Consider the following 14,750-nt stretch of genomic DNA (forward strand, 5'->3'; position numbering starts at 1 on the left):
CTGAATGAGTTTTGCATCCAAAAATGTAGAAATGTGCCCCAAAACTGACTTGTGAAGTGATTTAGTTTCTGTGTGATTATCTTCCAACAATTGCATATGCTTGTTTCATGATCTCAGCTGTGCTACCTTAAGTTCTCATTAGATGTCAGAAATTTAACTGGGTCAAGTCAGGGCAAGCTTATTTAGATAGCAGCAAGTTAAGAAAAATACAGATATTTCTGCATGTGATGTTAATTCATCTGGGGATAACTTTTTATGCTGCAGTGCAAAGTAGATGTCCTGCTCTGTCCCTCTGGGCTTCAGGGGATGCTGGATGGAAGTGCCCAAGTGATAGCTACAACCATTACAGTTATGCCATCTTTTATATAAAATGTTAAACTATGCTTCAGATGTGCTTACAATTTGGAATGATCTTCTTTTTTTTTGGCCTTTTTTTTTGCCTTTTTTTTTTGCTTTTTTTTTGGTTGGTTGGTTGGGTTTTTTTTGTTTTTGTCTGATTAGCCTGACATTTGGCTAATAACCCTGAAAACTCAGATGTAACTCTGATTCAAGGCATGTATGAAGTACTTTAGTTTTCTTCTGGAACTGGGACACAGGACATAAAAGGGACATCATGAGGGACTCATATTGTTTTAATACTTAATTATGGTCTTACGTAATTTTCTTTTGAAAAATGCTCCTAAACATGAAGCTGTCTGTATGTGTTTCTGTTGTAAGCTGTGTGTGAAACTCTTCTAATTAGCGCAACTTTTGAAACCTGAGAATTGACAATCATGTAAGTTAGGAGACAGGAAGTTGCTTAGGTGATTTTTGTCTAAATAAGAGATTGCCAGTCTCTTTTGTCTCTTTGTGACCTCAATGGACCTCACCTCAAATATTAATTTAGAAATACATGAGGGTAGTGAGTTAGTTTAAAGTGGAAGAGGATTTATGGAGTAAAATGGATGCAATTTGGCATATAAAAGCTTTGTTTTCCAGTTTCTGGCTCATAGTCCTAGCATGTTTCACTTTTTCTGTCCAATTTCCTGTTTCTTCTGTAGTAACCTATCTAAGGAAGCACAATAATAACAGCACATTTCTTGGGTGTCTCTTTAGTTTTGTTTTTTTTTTTTTTTTTTTTTTTTTTTTTTTTTTTTTTTTTTTTTTTAAATTTCCCATACTAAATCATTTACATGGGAAATAATGGAATGAAATAATTCCTTTCCTTTGTATTTCGTGTTGGGTAATAAATCATTTGCCTATTTCATAGAAGCAACTTTATTTGGAAGTGACCAGTCAGACTGACGGTGCTTCATTCAAGAGATGCTAATGTCAAAACTCCACTCTGATCACCATTTGTGTTCTTACGCACATAAAATCAAGCTCTTTAACTTAAAAGAAAAACCTTAATCCAAATTTATATTTCTTCTTTTAATTTAAATACAAATTCTTGAAGAATAATTAGATAGTGTTCCTTCTTTCCTTCTTTCTAAGGGTAGCAGGGCTTTAGTTTCTTAGCACAAGAAGAGAAATTGATTTTTTTTTCCTCAAAAAGTGAAAGTAGGGTCTAGGTTTAAAAGTTAAAAGCCAAAAACTGCATAGATTAGGAAAAAAAATTCAGTCAGGAGTCATAGAAGCATATAACTTCTATATATTTTCAACTTTTCAAAACAATGTTGTGGGAGTCTTGTTTATTTCTCTTAAAGCTGTCTGGTTTGGATTAATATAATTCTAGATAGAGATATAAAAACCCTAAGCATAACTTTATTTTATAGAAGAACTAACTTTATTTGTTTAATTGTAGTTCTATACCTATAAATATATTTTATTTTCCTTTCCTGAATTACTGTTTTCTACAGTTAGTAATTTTGGCAGATTGCAGATTTGAATGAAACTGAGTTTCATGGAATGTTGCCTTGAATTAAATAATGTTTAATAATAGGAATAATAGGAGCAGTTCAGCCTGTCTGTCAGAAAAAACCCAAGATAATGGAGTCAAGAATGGATATTTCAGTAAGGATTAGCAGAGATTAAATTTCTCTATGGACAATCATGGGTGGGTTTTGGAACTGTGCCACATCCTTCTGTGGCTACTCTGAAAGCGCACGGGTTTGAACAATGCTAGCTCATTGGTATGCACTATTTAAGTGTTTTACGTGGATGAATCAATTTAAATTCGGATCTCTTGTGTTGGTCATCTTGGTACTAGTCTAGGTGTTTTATCTAATGCAGATCAGAGTTGTTGGTATTTCCTGTTTAACTTCCTGCATGGGACTAGGTGTAGAATGCTTAGTGCTTATCCTTTGTGTGTTATTATACTTTTCCTCTATAAAATACCATTTCAAATTCTGATGGGATAAAATCCAGGCTTGCTCTAAAAAGAAATAGATTTAATGCGGTTTCATTAGCTAAAGGTACAGCCCTTTGATTCATACTCCAAAAGAGTGGTTTGTAGTCTTACCACAAGAATTGCTGAAGTTACTCATATTACACCAAAATGTTCTAAAGGAACATCTTTATGAGCTCTGAGTCTTTTAATTGCAAGGATTTTTTCCTTAGGTGATATGTTTCCATAGGTGTTGCTTTTTTCATACCTCGTCATGTTTAGCTGTGCAAACAGTCTTTCTTGGAATGTATTGATAACTACTCAAACGTTGTTGTGAAATAAGTGATCTTAAATATCACTAAACCAGCTCATTGTAAAGAGTTTTTAGTTTAAGTTTTATGGAATAAATTTTTTAAATCCTGACTCACTTTATAGAAGCACTTGTATTTATTCTGGAAAGGAGTTATGGCTGGGTTTCTGAGTTTTATTTTTTTAACAGTAAGTGAGTGGCTATGTTCCATTTTATATAGCATATACTTGGTGAACCAAACCAAATCATTGTTAATATCATGCCTTACTTAGGACAACATGATAGACACAATTTGCAGGTTAGGTGGCTAAAAACTCCATTTTAAAAATGGAGTTTTATGCTAGTTCTCCTTTGAATTCTGCAAGTAAAGAGCTGTGTCAGGCTTGTTCAAATGTAATAGTACTTTGATTTTCATTTTGGTTGCAGTTTATTTTATTGGCCTATATTAGTCATCTGTGGTTGGTTGAACATTATGCCCCAGCATACTTCCTGAAGCAAAATAAAGTAAGGCTTTTTTGAACATTTCAGGCAACAGATCGGAAGCATTTTTATTTATTTGTCAGTTGGTGCATGCACCAGCAGTGGAGCTGAAGTCATACAACCACATAAAACATATATTTAATACAGGATTGTATAGGGGGCAAAATGAAAATATGTGGAAACTGTGCTTGAACCACAGTCAGCTCTGATCATTGTGTTTTTAATGAACCAAACTGAAGACACGGCCCTTTTATTACTTCCAGCTTCTTGGATCATATGTCTAAATGAAAATGAGAACTGAGAAAAATGAAAAACTAATTCTGTAGCCCTCATAAGGACAGATCAAAATTTGAAACCTGAAAACCAAGATGCTGGGAGACCACTGAAAGGACTTTCTTTAAAAAAAATAAATGTTTCTGTCCGTAGATCATCATTTAGAGCTGTGAGTATAGAAATTTTCCATGTTCTTTTTGTAGAATTTTAATTATTTTTGAGTCAGTAATAGTGATTTTTTTTAATGCAAATGAAGAGGAATAAGGTGGCCAATTTTTATTTTTGCGCAGACATTGCCTTCTAGTTGTCTTCTCTATAGTAGCTCTAGCTCCATGCATTAAATATTATTGTTAAATGAATTAATTTTGTAACATAAAGCTATGGGCAATGGATTTTTGCTACGTAGCATAAATTTGGAATCTTAATTTTGTAAAACTACTTTATATTTATTATAAAAACACTACCATTGATCTAAATCAGTATGAAATCAGATCTAAATCTTAGTGTTTAGACAGCTAGGATGGAATACTGTTATCTTGCTTTATTAAGCATACATTGCCCAGAGCTATTTGAGAGTTATCATCGTGGCCAGAACAACAGCCTCATTTGTCCTGCCTTTTAACATTCTATAATTGAGAAAGTCTCTTCTGATCTGATTCTAAGTTTAGAAGAGAGCTGGAGAGGGACTTTTTGCAAGGTCTTGGGGTGATAGGATAAGGGAAATACCTTAAAAACTGAATAAATGTTTAGATTAGAAATTACAACTAAATTCTTTCCTCAGAAGGTGCAGAAACAGATTGCCCAGAGAAGCTGGGGATGCCCCATACCTGGCAATGTTCAAGGCCAGTTGGGTGGGCTTTGAGCAGCCTGGTCTAGTGCAAGGTGTTGCTGCCCATGACATGGGGCTTGGAATGAGAGGATCTTTAAGGTCCTTCCCAACCCAAATCATTCTATGATTTTAGAAATTCATCTTATGTTACTGAACTAACAGTCAGCCTTTAAGGCTTTCTAGCCCTTCCTTGTAATTTCTGTTTCTTCTGTAATAGAAGACAAAACTACATGAGAGAGAGGAATAATTCCAAGATCTAGCTGGTTTTAGATCTAGTTAGTTCAACCTCCTAAGATAAAGGGTAGAAGCTACTGAGTGAAGGGAGAAATGATCAGAAAGAGACCATTAACATATAACATGGTGAGTTGGCATATTACATGTTGTTGTCTTTTGTGTCAAAGTCACAGTTGCCATAAAATCTGCATTGTTTTAAGCATCTAAGGATGAAAGTATTGTGTTTATTTTCTTAAGGATTACAGTGTGCCTTGTGTGCAAGTATGGATATTCTGAACATTAAATAGCTGCATCGTTGATGAAGTCTGACTTGCCCATAGCTGTCTCTTTTAATAGTATTAGTCAATCCTTTTATAGTTGCCTGTAGCAAATGAATGAAATAGTTTTTCAATTTAAGTTATTTTAAAAATCAAGGGTATTTTCAGTGTCTCATTAATCCTATGGGTCTCGAAAACAGTTTTTAAATTGACTGTCATGTATACTCAATTTCATTTCAACGATACCTTGTAGCACTTGGATCAAAAATACTAATTTAGTTTTAAAATAGTTGTGTATGCTGTTCTTTCTAATTAAGTTACCTGTGCTGGGAGTAGTAGGCTTTCTATACATCATAAACTTCCAGAATGCTGCATAAAAAAAAAAAAGAAAGAAGAAAATGCCTGTGCACTTCCTGGTTTGTAGTTGCTAAGTATAAATCTTCAGGTATTAATAATTTTGAATTTATGATTTTAAAGTTATAATTGTGGAATAGTTTTCTTGAGTGAACATGAAACTCTTTAGGGAAGGAAAATGGAAGTTCATGAAACTCAAATTTCCAGATCATGTCTATATTCCGTAGTCTCTCTCCCCTTTCCTTTTTCCTTCTCTTGGAAAGGCTGTAGAACCTAAACACACTGATAGATGGGTAGATGTAAAGCTATTCTATAGCTGTGTATCAAGAATCTTGATATCTGCAATTTAGTAAAAAATAGATATTTAGTTACCCAGTAATTATAGCTGTGCAACATGGTAACAGGAAAAATGCATTTAGAGTGCTTCTGTCAAATATTTTTCAAATATTTTTGCATGTTACCATGTAACTGCAGTTATTTGTTTTGTAGATGTTGCAATTGAAAAGTAGGCTTTAAATGGTGATTTATGTAAATTTTTTAAAATATAGGCACTAGTTCTGAATGTCTCAGATTTTCAGTATTCAGCATATACATATATAATACCCAAACTGAATGCTAGTTAAGAATACATCAGTATCTTGGCAAAATGTAGATTGCAAGTCAATGAGAGAACAAGATGAGAATTCAAAACTTACAGCAAAGACAGAATGAAACTAAGTAATAGAATTGGACTAGAATTTAGAGATCACAACTGCTGATAAACAACTGAGTAAAACAACATCACACACAATTATGATTCTATATTGTATACCTACTGCCCTCAAGGACTACCAGGACCATTTTAGAATATCTTCTCACCATCCATCCATGTAATGTGAAGTCTGTACTAGTGCTAGATGCGGATCAGTCCCAGGGACTGGACCTAGGCTTGGCATTCATCCTAGATGAATTTCATGATGTTCCTTCTGATAACTCTCCATAAATACATACTTATACTTTTTTTTTTGGTGACACTAAAATGAGGTTATGTGAATTATTGACATCTCCATGAGTCCCACATTTATGTCATTCTATGGTTTTAATAAAGATACTGGGATTCTTGCTGGCTTTTGCAGTTTTCTGTGCTTTTACCTGGCTCATAGATGACATTCTTTGTCTGGTCATACCTGTTCAAGCCCCAAAATTTTAAATTTTCTGGAGGTTACTATTACATATCGTGTATGTGCCTATCATGCATAACAGTATTATATTCCTGTGACACCTTGTGATAAAGTTATCTGCAGCTAGATGCAGTTGGTTTGTTTGCCATCCATTTTTTTAGAAAAATAGGCTATACAACAGTAATGGTACATTTAGCTATAGGAGTTTGTGTTTCATATTTGTTACTTTTCTGTTCTAAACATTTGAAAATGGAACTTAGAATTGCCTTGTGGAAGTAGTTTTCAATGAAGTGTTATTAAAGATGCTTCAGTTACCTCAAACTGGAGAAGATTAGTCTTGTATCTAGGGAGAGCAAGAACAGCACACTCAAATACAGTTCATGGGACACTCTATGTAGGGTACTAGTTGTTCCAAAACGAGTCATCATAAGAAATATAGGGTTTCCCTCAACATCAATGTCTATTTATTTTCATTTAGTTTCGTGAAATTTGAATTATGGTGCCTTAGTGATTTTGAAAATTTTTGTGTGTGCTTAAACTATTCTGTGCCTTCTCATTGCAAGATTCCAAAGGGTTTGAAATGAATTCTGTGTTTTAAAACATTAGGGCCATTCCAGTGTTTTTACACAACTAATTTGACTGAAACAAACTACAGCTAAACTACACTTCAGGATAACTGCTGCCAAAATAATAGTGTACAGTGGAGTCCATTTACAAAGTGCTATTGAGGCAATAAATTTGTGAAAACAGCAACATATGTTTAGTTTCAATAAACTTCTTAAAATTTGTCTTTTTTTTTTCTGTTAAGGAAAACCTGTGAAAGCATACATGATGTTGTAATGAACTTGTGGGCACATTGCTTTGGTGAAACAATTTTCACAACCATATCATGTTACTCGCCTTATGCCTTAGGAAAAATAAGTCGCTCCAAAGACAAACAGATAAAACTAGGCAGAGCTAGAAAGTTAAGATACAAAAAGGTATTTTTATAGAAACTGAATGTCAGGTGTAACCACAACCATAAATAATAAATTGGAAATCGGAAAGTGTAGGAACTGTGTTACCTGTAGTCATCTTATATTTTTGTCTGTTGTTCTGTGCTTTCCCACTTCTTGAAGACTTCATTCTTCATGTGAAGTTGTTTGGCTTTCAATGGAAAATGTAACTTTGGTGTTACATCTTATGATTACTTTGAAGTCCAACTCTCACAAATTTAACTGGCAGAGTGAGAGAAAGAGTTCCAGTAATCTTTGCTTGGTTTTCAGCATGACTTTTGTTCATATTAATGTGGAGAGAAGGCAATGTTTTAGATGATGAAATATTTTCAAAAGAAGTGAACCCCTCTGTGGCTGGAAGGGTCAGTCCCTTTGAGATGTAGTCATGAAACACCTAGTTTGGACGTTTATATGATCCAGAGGTAAAGTCAGTAACAATCCCTGGGGGCTTGGCTCTCCTTTAGTGGCACATTCAGAACTGGGAGGCACAGAAGAATTAAACAGACCAAAGGCTGTAGCCTGACCAAAGGTAAGTTGCTTTTGTTTGTGACTTACCAGTTTTATACATTTATAGATTTACTTTGTAGCCTAGTGAATTAGCTGACAGTGACAGGAGGAAAAAAAGGTGTGTGTATTGTTATGAGCCATCAAGTGTATGAACTTGGTGGAGGACATTAAGTGAAGATGTAGAAACTTTATTCTCCTTTCACAAATTTGCACTGTAGTGATAGCTGAAATGTGGTTGCAGTTGAGTTGCAGTTCTGTTTGCTAATGTTTAGAGAGAGGAATTAATTTGTGGTTACAAGGATAATTACATAATCAGAATATTCCAAGTTGGAAAGGACCCACAAGGATCAAGTTCAACTTTTAAGTGGGTGGCCCATATAGGGATTGAATCCACAAACCTTGATGCTATTAGCACCTGACTCTAACCAGCTGAGCTAATGTTATAGGTAAAAGTTAAGTTAAAATAGGATATAGTTCAATTATATTGTATTAATTATGTTATATTATTTGTATTATGTTAAAGGGGGGGGCTTATTAGAATGTGCTAGAAGGGTCCAGGGTTTGGTGAAACAGGGGCAAGGCAAGGTTGAAGAGAGATTGGATGAAAGATCTGACCAATCATTCGAAGCCCTGCAGAAATGATTGGTCCAGAATGAACGGTGGTAAAGACCAATGAGAAGCCTGGAAATGGACCAATCATCATGAGGATCCAAAATGCACCAATCCTTGACTCCAGGGGGACTATAAATGTGGGGAGTTTGTTTGGGATGGGGTGCTTCTTCTTTTGGGGTACTTTTTGTTTGGGAGAACCCAGTGCACTTGGGATCAACCCACTGTTTCGTTTTTGGCTCGCTGTGTGGGTGCCTGGGCTTGTCCTGGGCACTGGGTTCCTTGCAGCTATTTTAATAAACGAGAACCTCTTTCTCTGGAGAAAGTTTGGCCTCGTTCAAATTCGTAACACTAATCTCAGAGTTACAGTAAGCCTCTTTCACCAAGCAATAGTCAAAGGCTGATGTATGTGTCATCACACAGTAGGAACTGCAATACTCTATGATTCCCTTTCATAAAAACTGCAAAGTGAGTATCAAGGGACCTTGGAAAGCCAGCCTGCAGAGGTGGCCCAGAAGGAAAGCAATGTTGACCCTGGATCAGATGGATCTAAAATAATGGCCATGAATCAATGAAGTCGTAACATTGGAATGATTTCCAAATGTTAAAAGATAAAAATGTGAAACATTTCAAATAAGGATAGTGAAATAATAGGGCAGCAGTTCTATTGAAACTATTTCATTTAACAGTAGCAGCAAGGAAATGTGAAAAGAATTGTAGTCTGGCAAAGGATTTGTGTTATAAGAATATCTGGATAAGATAATTTCTATTTTACAAAATCTCAAATACATAGGAGACTGGAATTAATGTGTGGATCTAAGACATTAAAATACAGAGGTAATTTGCATTGTGTCTTATTCATTATTTTCCTAGTACTACAGGACCTAAGCAGTGAAAATTTAGGTTGTATAATGAAAATAATGAAATAATGCATGATGCATATGATGCAAAAAGAAAATTTGGTTTGACTTAGTGTGTTGAATTTAGCTGAGTTTGTTTCAACAGTCAAGTGAAATCTACAAGCAAAGCTGCAACTCATGAACGATGTATAAATATATTTTAATATGTTTGATTTTCTGGCTAGAATAAGAAGATTAAATGGCTTTTTATGACTTTGAGGGAAAGCTGAAATTCCATTGTGCCAGGTAAGTTGCTAGAGGAATTAGCCAATTGTTCTCTGAGCTGGTGTTTCCCTCAAGACAGTGTCCTTTATTCTGAAAAATGTGCATGAGCTGTGTTAATACTGGGTGTTATAATCAGTATTGGAGAGCTCTGGATGACTGGTAGCAAGTGGTCTTTTCTGCTAGGTTTTTATTCTTTTCATAGGTTTTTCAGTCTTTTCATGTGTTGGAGTGTGCCTGTGCCTTCCTTTGTCACAGGTGTTTCTTAAGTTTAGGTGTATTTTAAGCCACAGATTAGTCAACCAGAAAGTGGGCAAGAGCTTCCTGGACAAGGGAAGAGGAAGGGGGATGGAGCACATAATTTCAGCATTTTATGATTGGTTTGCCAGTTCTACTAAATTCTTCTGATGGTCAAAAGGCAAGTAGGCATTAGTTCAGACTGCACTGACTTTTCTGAAAATAGTGGTCACAAGCTGAACCAGGGAACTTTGTGACAGTGTAAGTTCCAGAAGTCTACAGTCTCCAGGAGGCTGAGAGTTGTAACAAGAAGAACAGAGAGAAGCTGGCATGTAGAAATAGTGGTCACTTGAACCTGATGACCAGCTTGTTGAATTGTGCAGATAGCTCTGGCATTTAGAGGGACTCCTGTGTGATTCATGAGTTTCACTGCTGATAGCAGCGACCGAATATCTGACTTCAAAACACCACCATGAATTTAGGAAGTACATTTGTGCTTTTACTAAAAAGACACTTAAAAAAATAGAGCATTTAGAATTGATAAATTTTATGTATTTTGTTTGCAGTTACATTTTGTGTGTATCATAGAATCAATTAAGTTGGAAAAGACTTTTGAGCTTATCAAGTCCAGTCTATGGCTTAGTGTTGTGAATACCTGTTTAATTGTTATTAGCATAGGGAGTGCTGCGGAGTAGCAACATAAATGTTTTCCTACATCTTTGTGCAACATCAGGTCATTTTGAAAAAAGTAGCCATTGTCTTAAACGTGAGAGCAGCATCCTCTCATATAGAGAATGATTTTCTTAAGAATTCAGAGCAGTGTGTATCTTAAACCAGACTGTATAGGAATATAGAGGATTTGGAAGGATTTAAAAGCCATGCAAAAATGGTTTCCACAGACCTCAAATCTGGGGGCTAGTACCTGAATACATGCATTGAATGCAGTGATCTCTGCATAACAGTCTAAATGTTTTTTTCCTCCGTTGAGGCTATGAGGTGTAGCATTGTGCATGTTTGTGCACTTCAGTAAGGCACAACCCTAGGATTAAAAAAGATCACAGAAAGGATTGGATTGATCACTATGTCAGCAGCTGAAAGCCAGTCAACTGTGATAATACTGACACTTCCCTCTGTGATGTCTCCTAACTCCGTGCAGCAGATTGGAGTGAACAGACAGGTAGAGAAAACCTACAGGAAAAGGGCAGTGCAAATGATGTGCACAGCTGTGAAACACCGTGAATTGAAGACAGAAGGCACTTATGAACTGAAAGCACTTATGTTTCCTCAGCCTTCAGCAATGAAGGTTCTTATAGATGGGAAGTCATTAGTAAGAGCTGGAGACTTTTTGTTGTGCTTCAGCTCAGGTCAGGTTCTGATAGAATTCTTAGAATCAAGTCACCAAATTAAATCTGGATTGTTAAAATCATGGAGAAAAACCTTCAGAATGGGATACTGAAATGTAAATAAAAGATTTTGCCTGTTTACTCAGAAATTAATGCTCAGTTTTGGGACATTTGACAAATAGCACAAAGCCTGTTATGAAATTATGTTTCAAAACAAGTAAATAATGACCTTATAAAGACAATTTGGTTTTTCTTATGGTGAAGTGAAGGGAACCTTTTATTTTTATACTGCAAATGTGACATTAATATTGTGGTTCTGATGGACGCAATATGTGTACTAAGTAACATAAACATTTTATGCATCTGATAGGAGTGCATTTTTCCCCTTGATATTTGCCTTGGGAAGTATGGTGGGAGCAGGAAGGTGTAGAGTCTCATACAGCCCATCCTTACTCGCTGTGTGCATTTGCTTCACAAGACAGTGGAGAGTTGGCTGCAGCAGGGAGAAATTGTAACCCACTGTTCCCCACCTGACCTGTACCACTCAAGGCGCTGGGGAAAGGTGCTGTTTTCATTTGTCTTGGTTTCCCACTATCCAAATTTGGCAAAAAGTTAGTTTTCTGCAAGTGAAGTTTTATTTGCCCATCAGCTGAAGTTTGCCCTAAACTTAAGGACTCTCTTTATTTCATAAATAAATACAATACGGAGCAAGTACCAAGTTTATCAATAGTTACAAAATTTGAAGGTTTTTTTTTGACAAATTAGATTGCACTGGGCTTGAAATCTACTGAGATATGTGTGCTACAGGGGGAAAGAGTGGCATGCTATGTTACCTTTACATGAGATGTGTCCAGCATCCTGGGGGGCTTTTCAATTGCATCTGTGAGCAGTAGTATTTTTTCAAACGAAACTGGTGGAAGATGTGTCAGTTTGTCCGAGCTCACAGTTCTATCCCAGATGGATATTAGTGTTTTGCTTTTCCATCTTTTTAATCCTTGTTCTGCTGCACATTCTCATAACATGGAAGTTTTGCCCTTTGAACTGTCTAAAGGCTGTAATTTGCCTCAGCATTCAATATCTGAAAATGTTTTGAAACTGAAATGCTTGAATGCATGCTTTGACTTCTCTGCTTTCTGTGTTTACTTCATAAAAAGATCTTCTTAACTCCATTTTTAATGATTATGAAAATAGAAGAGCATGGTTGACAAAGCTACAGTTTCACCTACCACTTTCTCCTGTGAAATTATGTGAAAGTTAGAGAAATAATGTTTTGTTGTTTGGTTTGGTTTTTTTCCCCAAAAGCAGTCAAAATGACATCAAAGATTATTTGGTTATCCATATTTGTCTGAGAATCATCCATTTGCATATCTATAAATTTACATCACTGTTCGGTTCTTTAACTTCTGACTCAGGAAACAGGCAATATATCTTGGTTTTCTCTACCAATGAATTAAACCTCCCTTTCTGCTCCTTCTGCAAGGAGCTGGAAGAGAACATTAAATGTCAGTCCTAGCACAACTTTTCAGAATGTCTGATGAATGATGACAACTTGAAGAGCATCATCTTAAAGCCCTGGTTTCATTTTGCAACAAGGAGAATGGAGATGGAAGAAATGTGACAAATGTTCTATGATTGACTCTGTTCAGGAGGGAATAAGGCTTTGTTTTTGGTTGGTGTACAGGGGATACTTGCAGCACCACTAGTGAGCTGCTATTCTTGTTCTATATTTAATCAACATCTTTCATATACAAAATAATTCTTTAAAAAAGTAAAATGATCTATGTCTGAGTGAAATTCAGCATTCGACATAAAAATTGAATGAAAAGTGTTTTATGCCTTTTACTAGTATTTGAGAACTATGCTTTTAAATAAATTTATTTCACGTAATTTGAAGTTTGTATAGGACAAGTTAATTGTTATGTAAAAGTAGCCTTTTTAAAGATAACTTTTCAAGAAGTGTTATCTTGTAGGTGTACAGAAATTACTTAGCAATATGTAGCTGGCTAATTTTCTAGTATGTGACATTTAAAGCTCCTGCTGAACTGAACTTAAAAGGTAAGTGTAAAATGAGAAGGAATACATTTGTGTTTGTGTGCAGTGTTAGTGATGACCTTTTGACATCTGTTCAGCATTCCTTAGCTATTGTAACTTAATGAAAACTTAAGTGTGTGTATTCACATTAATTTCATGTGATTGTGCAGAAAGATTGTTGGATTTTTTCTTTTTGAGGTGTTGTGTTTGAATGAAATTGTGTTTTGTACCACTCAAAAATTTTGATTTTGTTTTTTTCCTTGGGTCAGAATATTTTTGGGTGGTTTATTCGTATGTCAGACAGGATATCCAATGTGATAATGGCACTCACATGATTCCAGAAGAAACAAAATTATTTTCTATTTTTCCCCATTGCCGCTACATAAAAATATACAGAAGAACTGTCTGCTTCTCTTAGCCAGATATATCACATAGTTTTGTTTCTGTAGCAAAACAGTACAATATGTTTTTTAAGTTTAGAGAGTGAGGAAATTAACTGTCAGTCTTGGTAATGTGGGGGGAGAAAAACCCCACAAACGTTGCTGTCTCCAGCTTTACTCTTGATAGGAAACTTTTGTGTATTGGAAGCTTAACAGTTTGTGCTGAGTTTTTATTTGTGTGGCATTTATATAAGTATGTTTTATAGTATTTTTTTTCAGCATTGGCTGTGCCCTTGTAATATTAGATGTGCATCTGGTGTGTTAACTTTTCCTGTGTGTTAGTGTGTATAAATACATTGAGACAGGGGAAGAATTAACCAACTTAATGGCTTTATTCAAATATTTTTCTGGTGTTACTGCTGGAAACCAAAAAGGGATTTCTGCCTTTTAAAAATAGTTTTGGGTTCTTTTAGTTCTAAAAAGAGTAAAAAGAGTGCCACAATATTTCTTTTCCATCCTCGCATTTGTTCAGCATGTATTCATATGCCTTACATAGTTCCTGTTATTTCATTAAATATAGTTATCTAAAAATGTGACAATAATAAATAATAAAACCAGTGTATAGACTTTTTTGTACATACTGTGCATATATAAATGACCTCCTGGGTCTCCCAAAGTAAACTTTTAACATTCTGTATCTTTTACTGTGCATATGCTACTGGCATGTAGCCACCCACCCACCCAGATTTAGCTGAAATAAATGAAATTTATTCTAGTTCATTTAAGTAGAAAACTTGTAAAATACAAAGGTACTCACTTTGCTGATAGGGTTACTAAAACAAAGTGTTTCCTTAAATGGAATGTTGTGGGGTTTTTTTCTCCTGCAGGACTGTGCACAACTTAAGTTCTTACCTTATATGTTCCTTTTGTTTTCCTTTACAGATGGGGTTTATACAGATTAATGAGGACTTCATATTTATTGAGCCACTCAATCGCACTTTGGCTGTGACAGGACATGCACACAGGGTGTACAGACGAAAAAGGTCCGTAGAGGAGAAAATTTCTGAAAAGCCTCCTTCTCAGAATCATTACTGTGGTGTTGTTACAGGTAATATAAAAATCTCACTGCAAAGCTGTAATGTAGCAAATATATTTTCAGGAAAAGTAGATAGTAGTTACATCAGAACCTTGACAGAAGCAGAACTGATTATTCTTGTAGCAGTACCCTACAGTGGACGCTGAGGTGGCATGTCACTTGTTGGGAGAAGGAGTTGTCCATTAGGAATAGACTCTGCTTCTTAATATTCATTTGTATTTGAAAGCAG

General features: G+C 35.4%; 1 protein-coding gene across 1 annotated transcript in view; it reads left to right on the forward strand.

Annotated features, from left to right (window-relative positions):
- The window catches only part of ADAMTS19 (ADAM metallopeptidase with thrombospondin type 1 motif 19), a 130,176-nt gene that overhangs the window by 10,958 nt on the left and 104,468 nt on the right, over positions 1–14,750 (forward strand). The window contains exon 3 of the mRNA XM_058043872.1: positions 14,368–14,533. Within this exon, the coding sequence (XP_057899855.1) occupies positions 14,368–14,533 (166 nt within the window). The remainder of the gene's footprint in view (positions 1–14,367; positions 14,534–14,750) is intronic.

The sequence above is a fragment of the Melospiza georgiana genome, chromosome Z (assembly GCF_028018845.1).
Source record: "Melospiza georgiana isolate bMelGeo1 chromosome Z, bMelGeo1.pri, whole genome shotgun sequence".
NCBI lineage: Eukaryota > Metazoa > Chordata > Aves > Passeriformes > Passerellidae > Melospiza > Melospiza georgiana.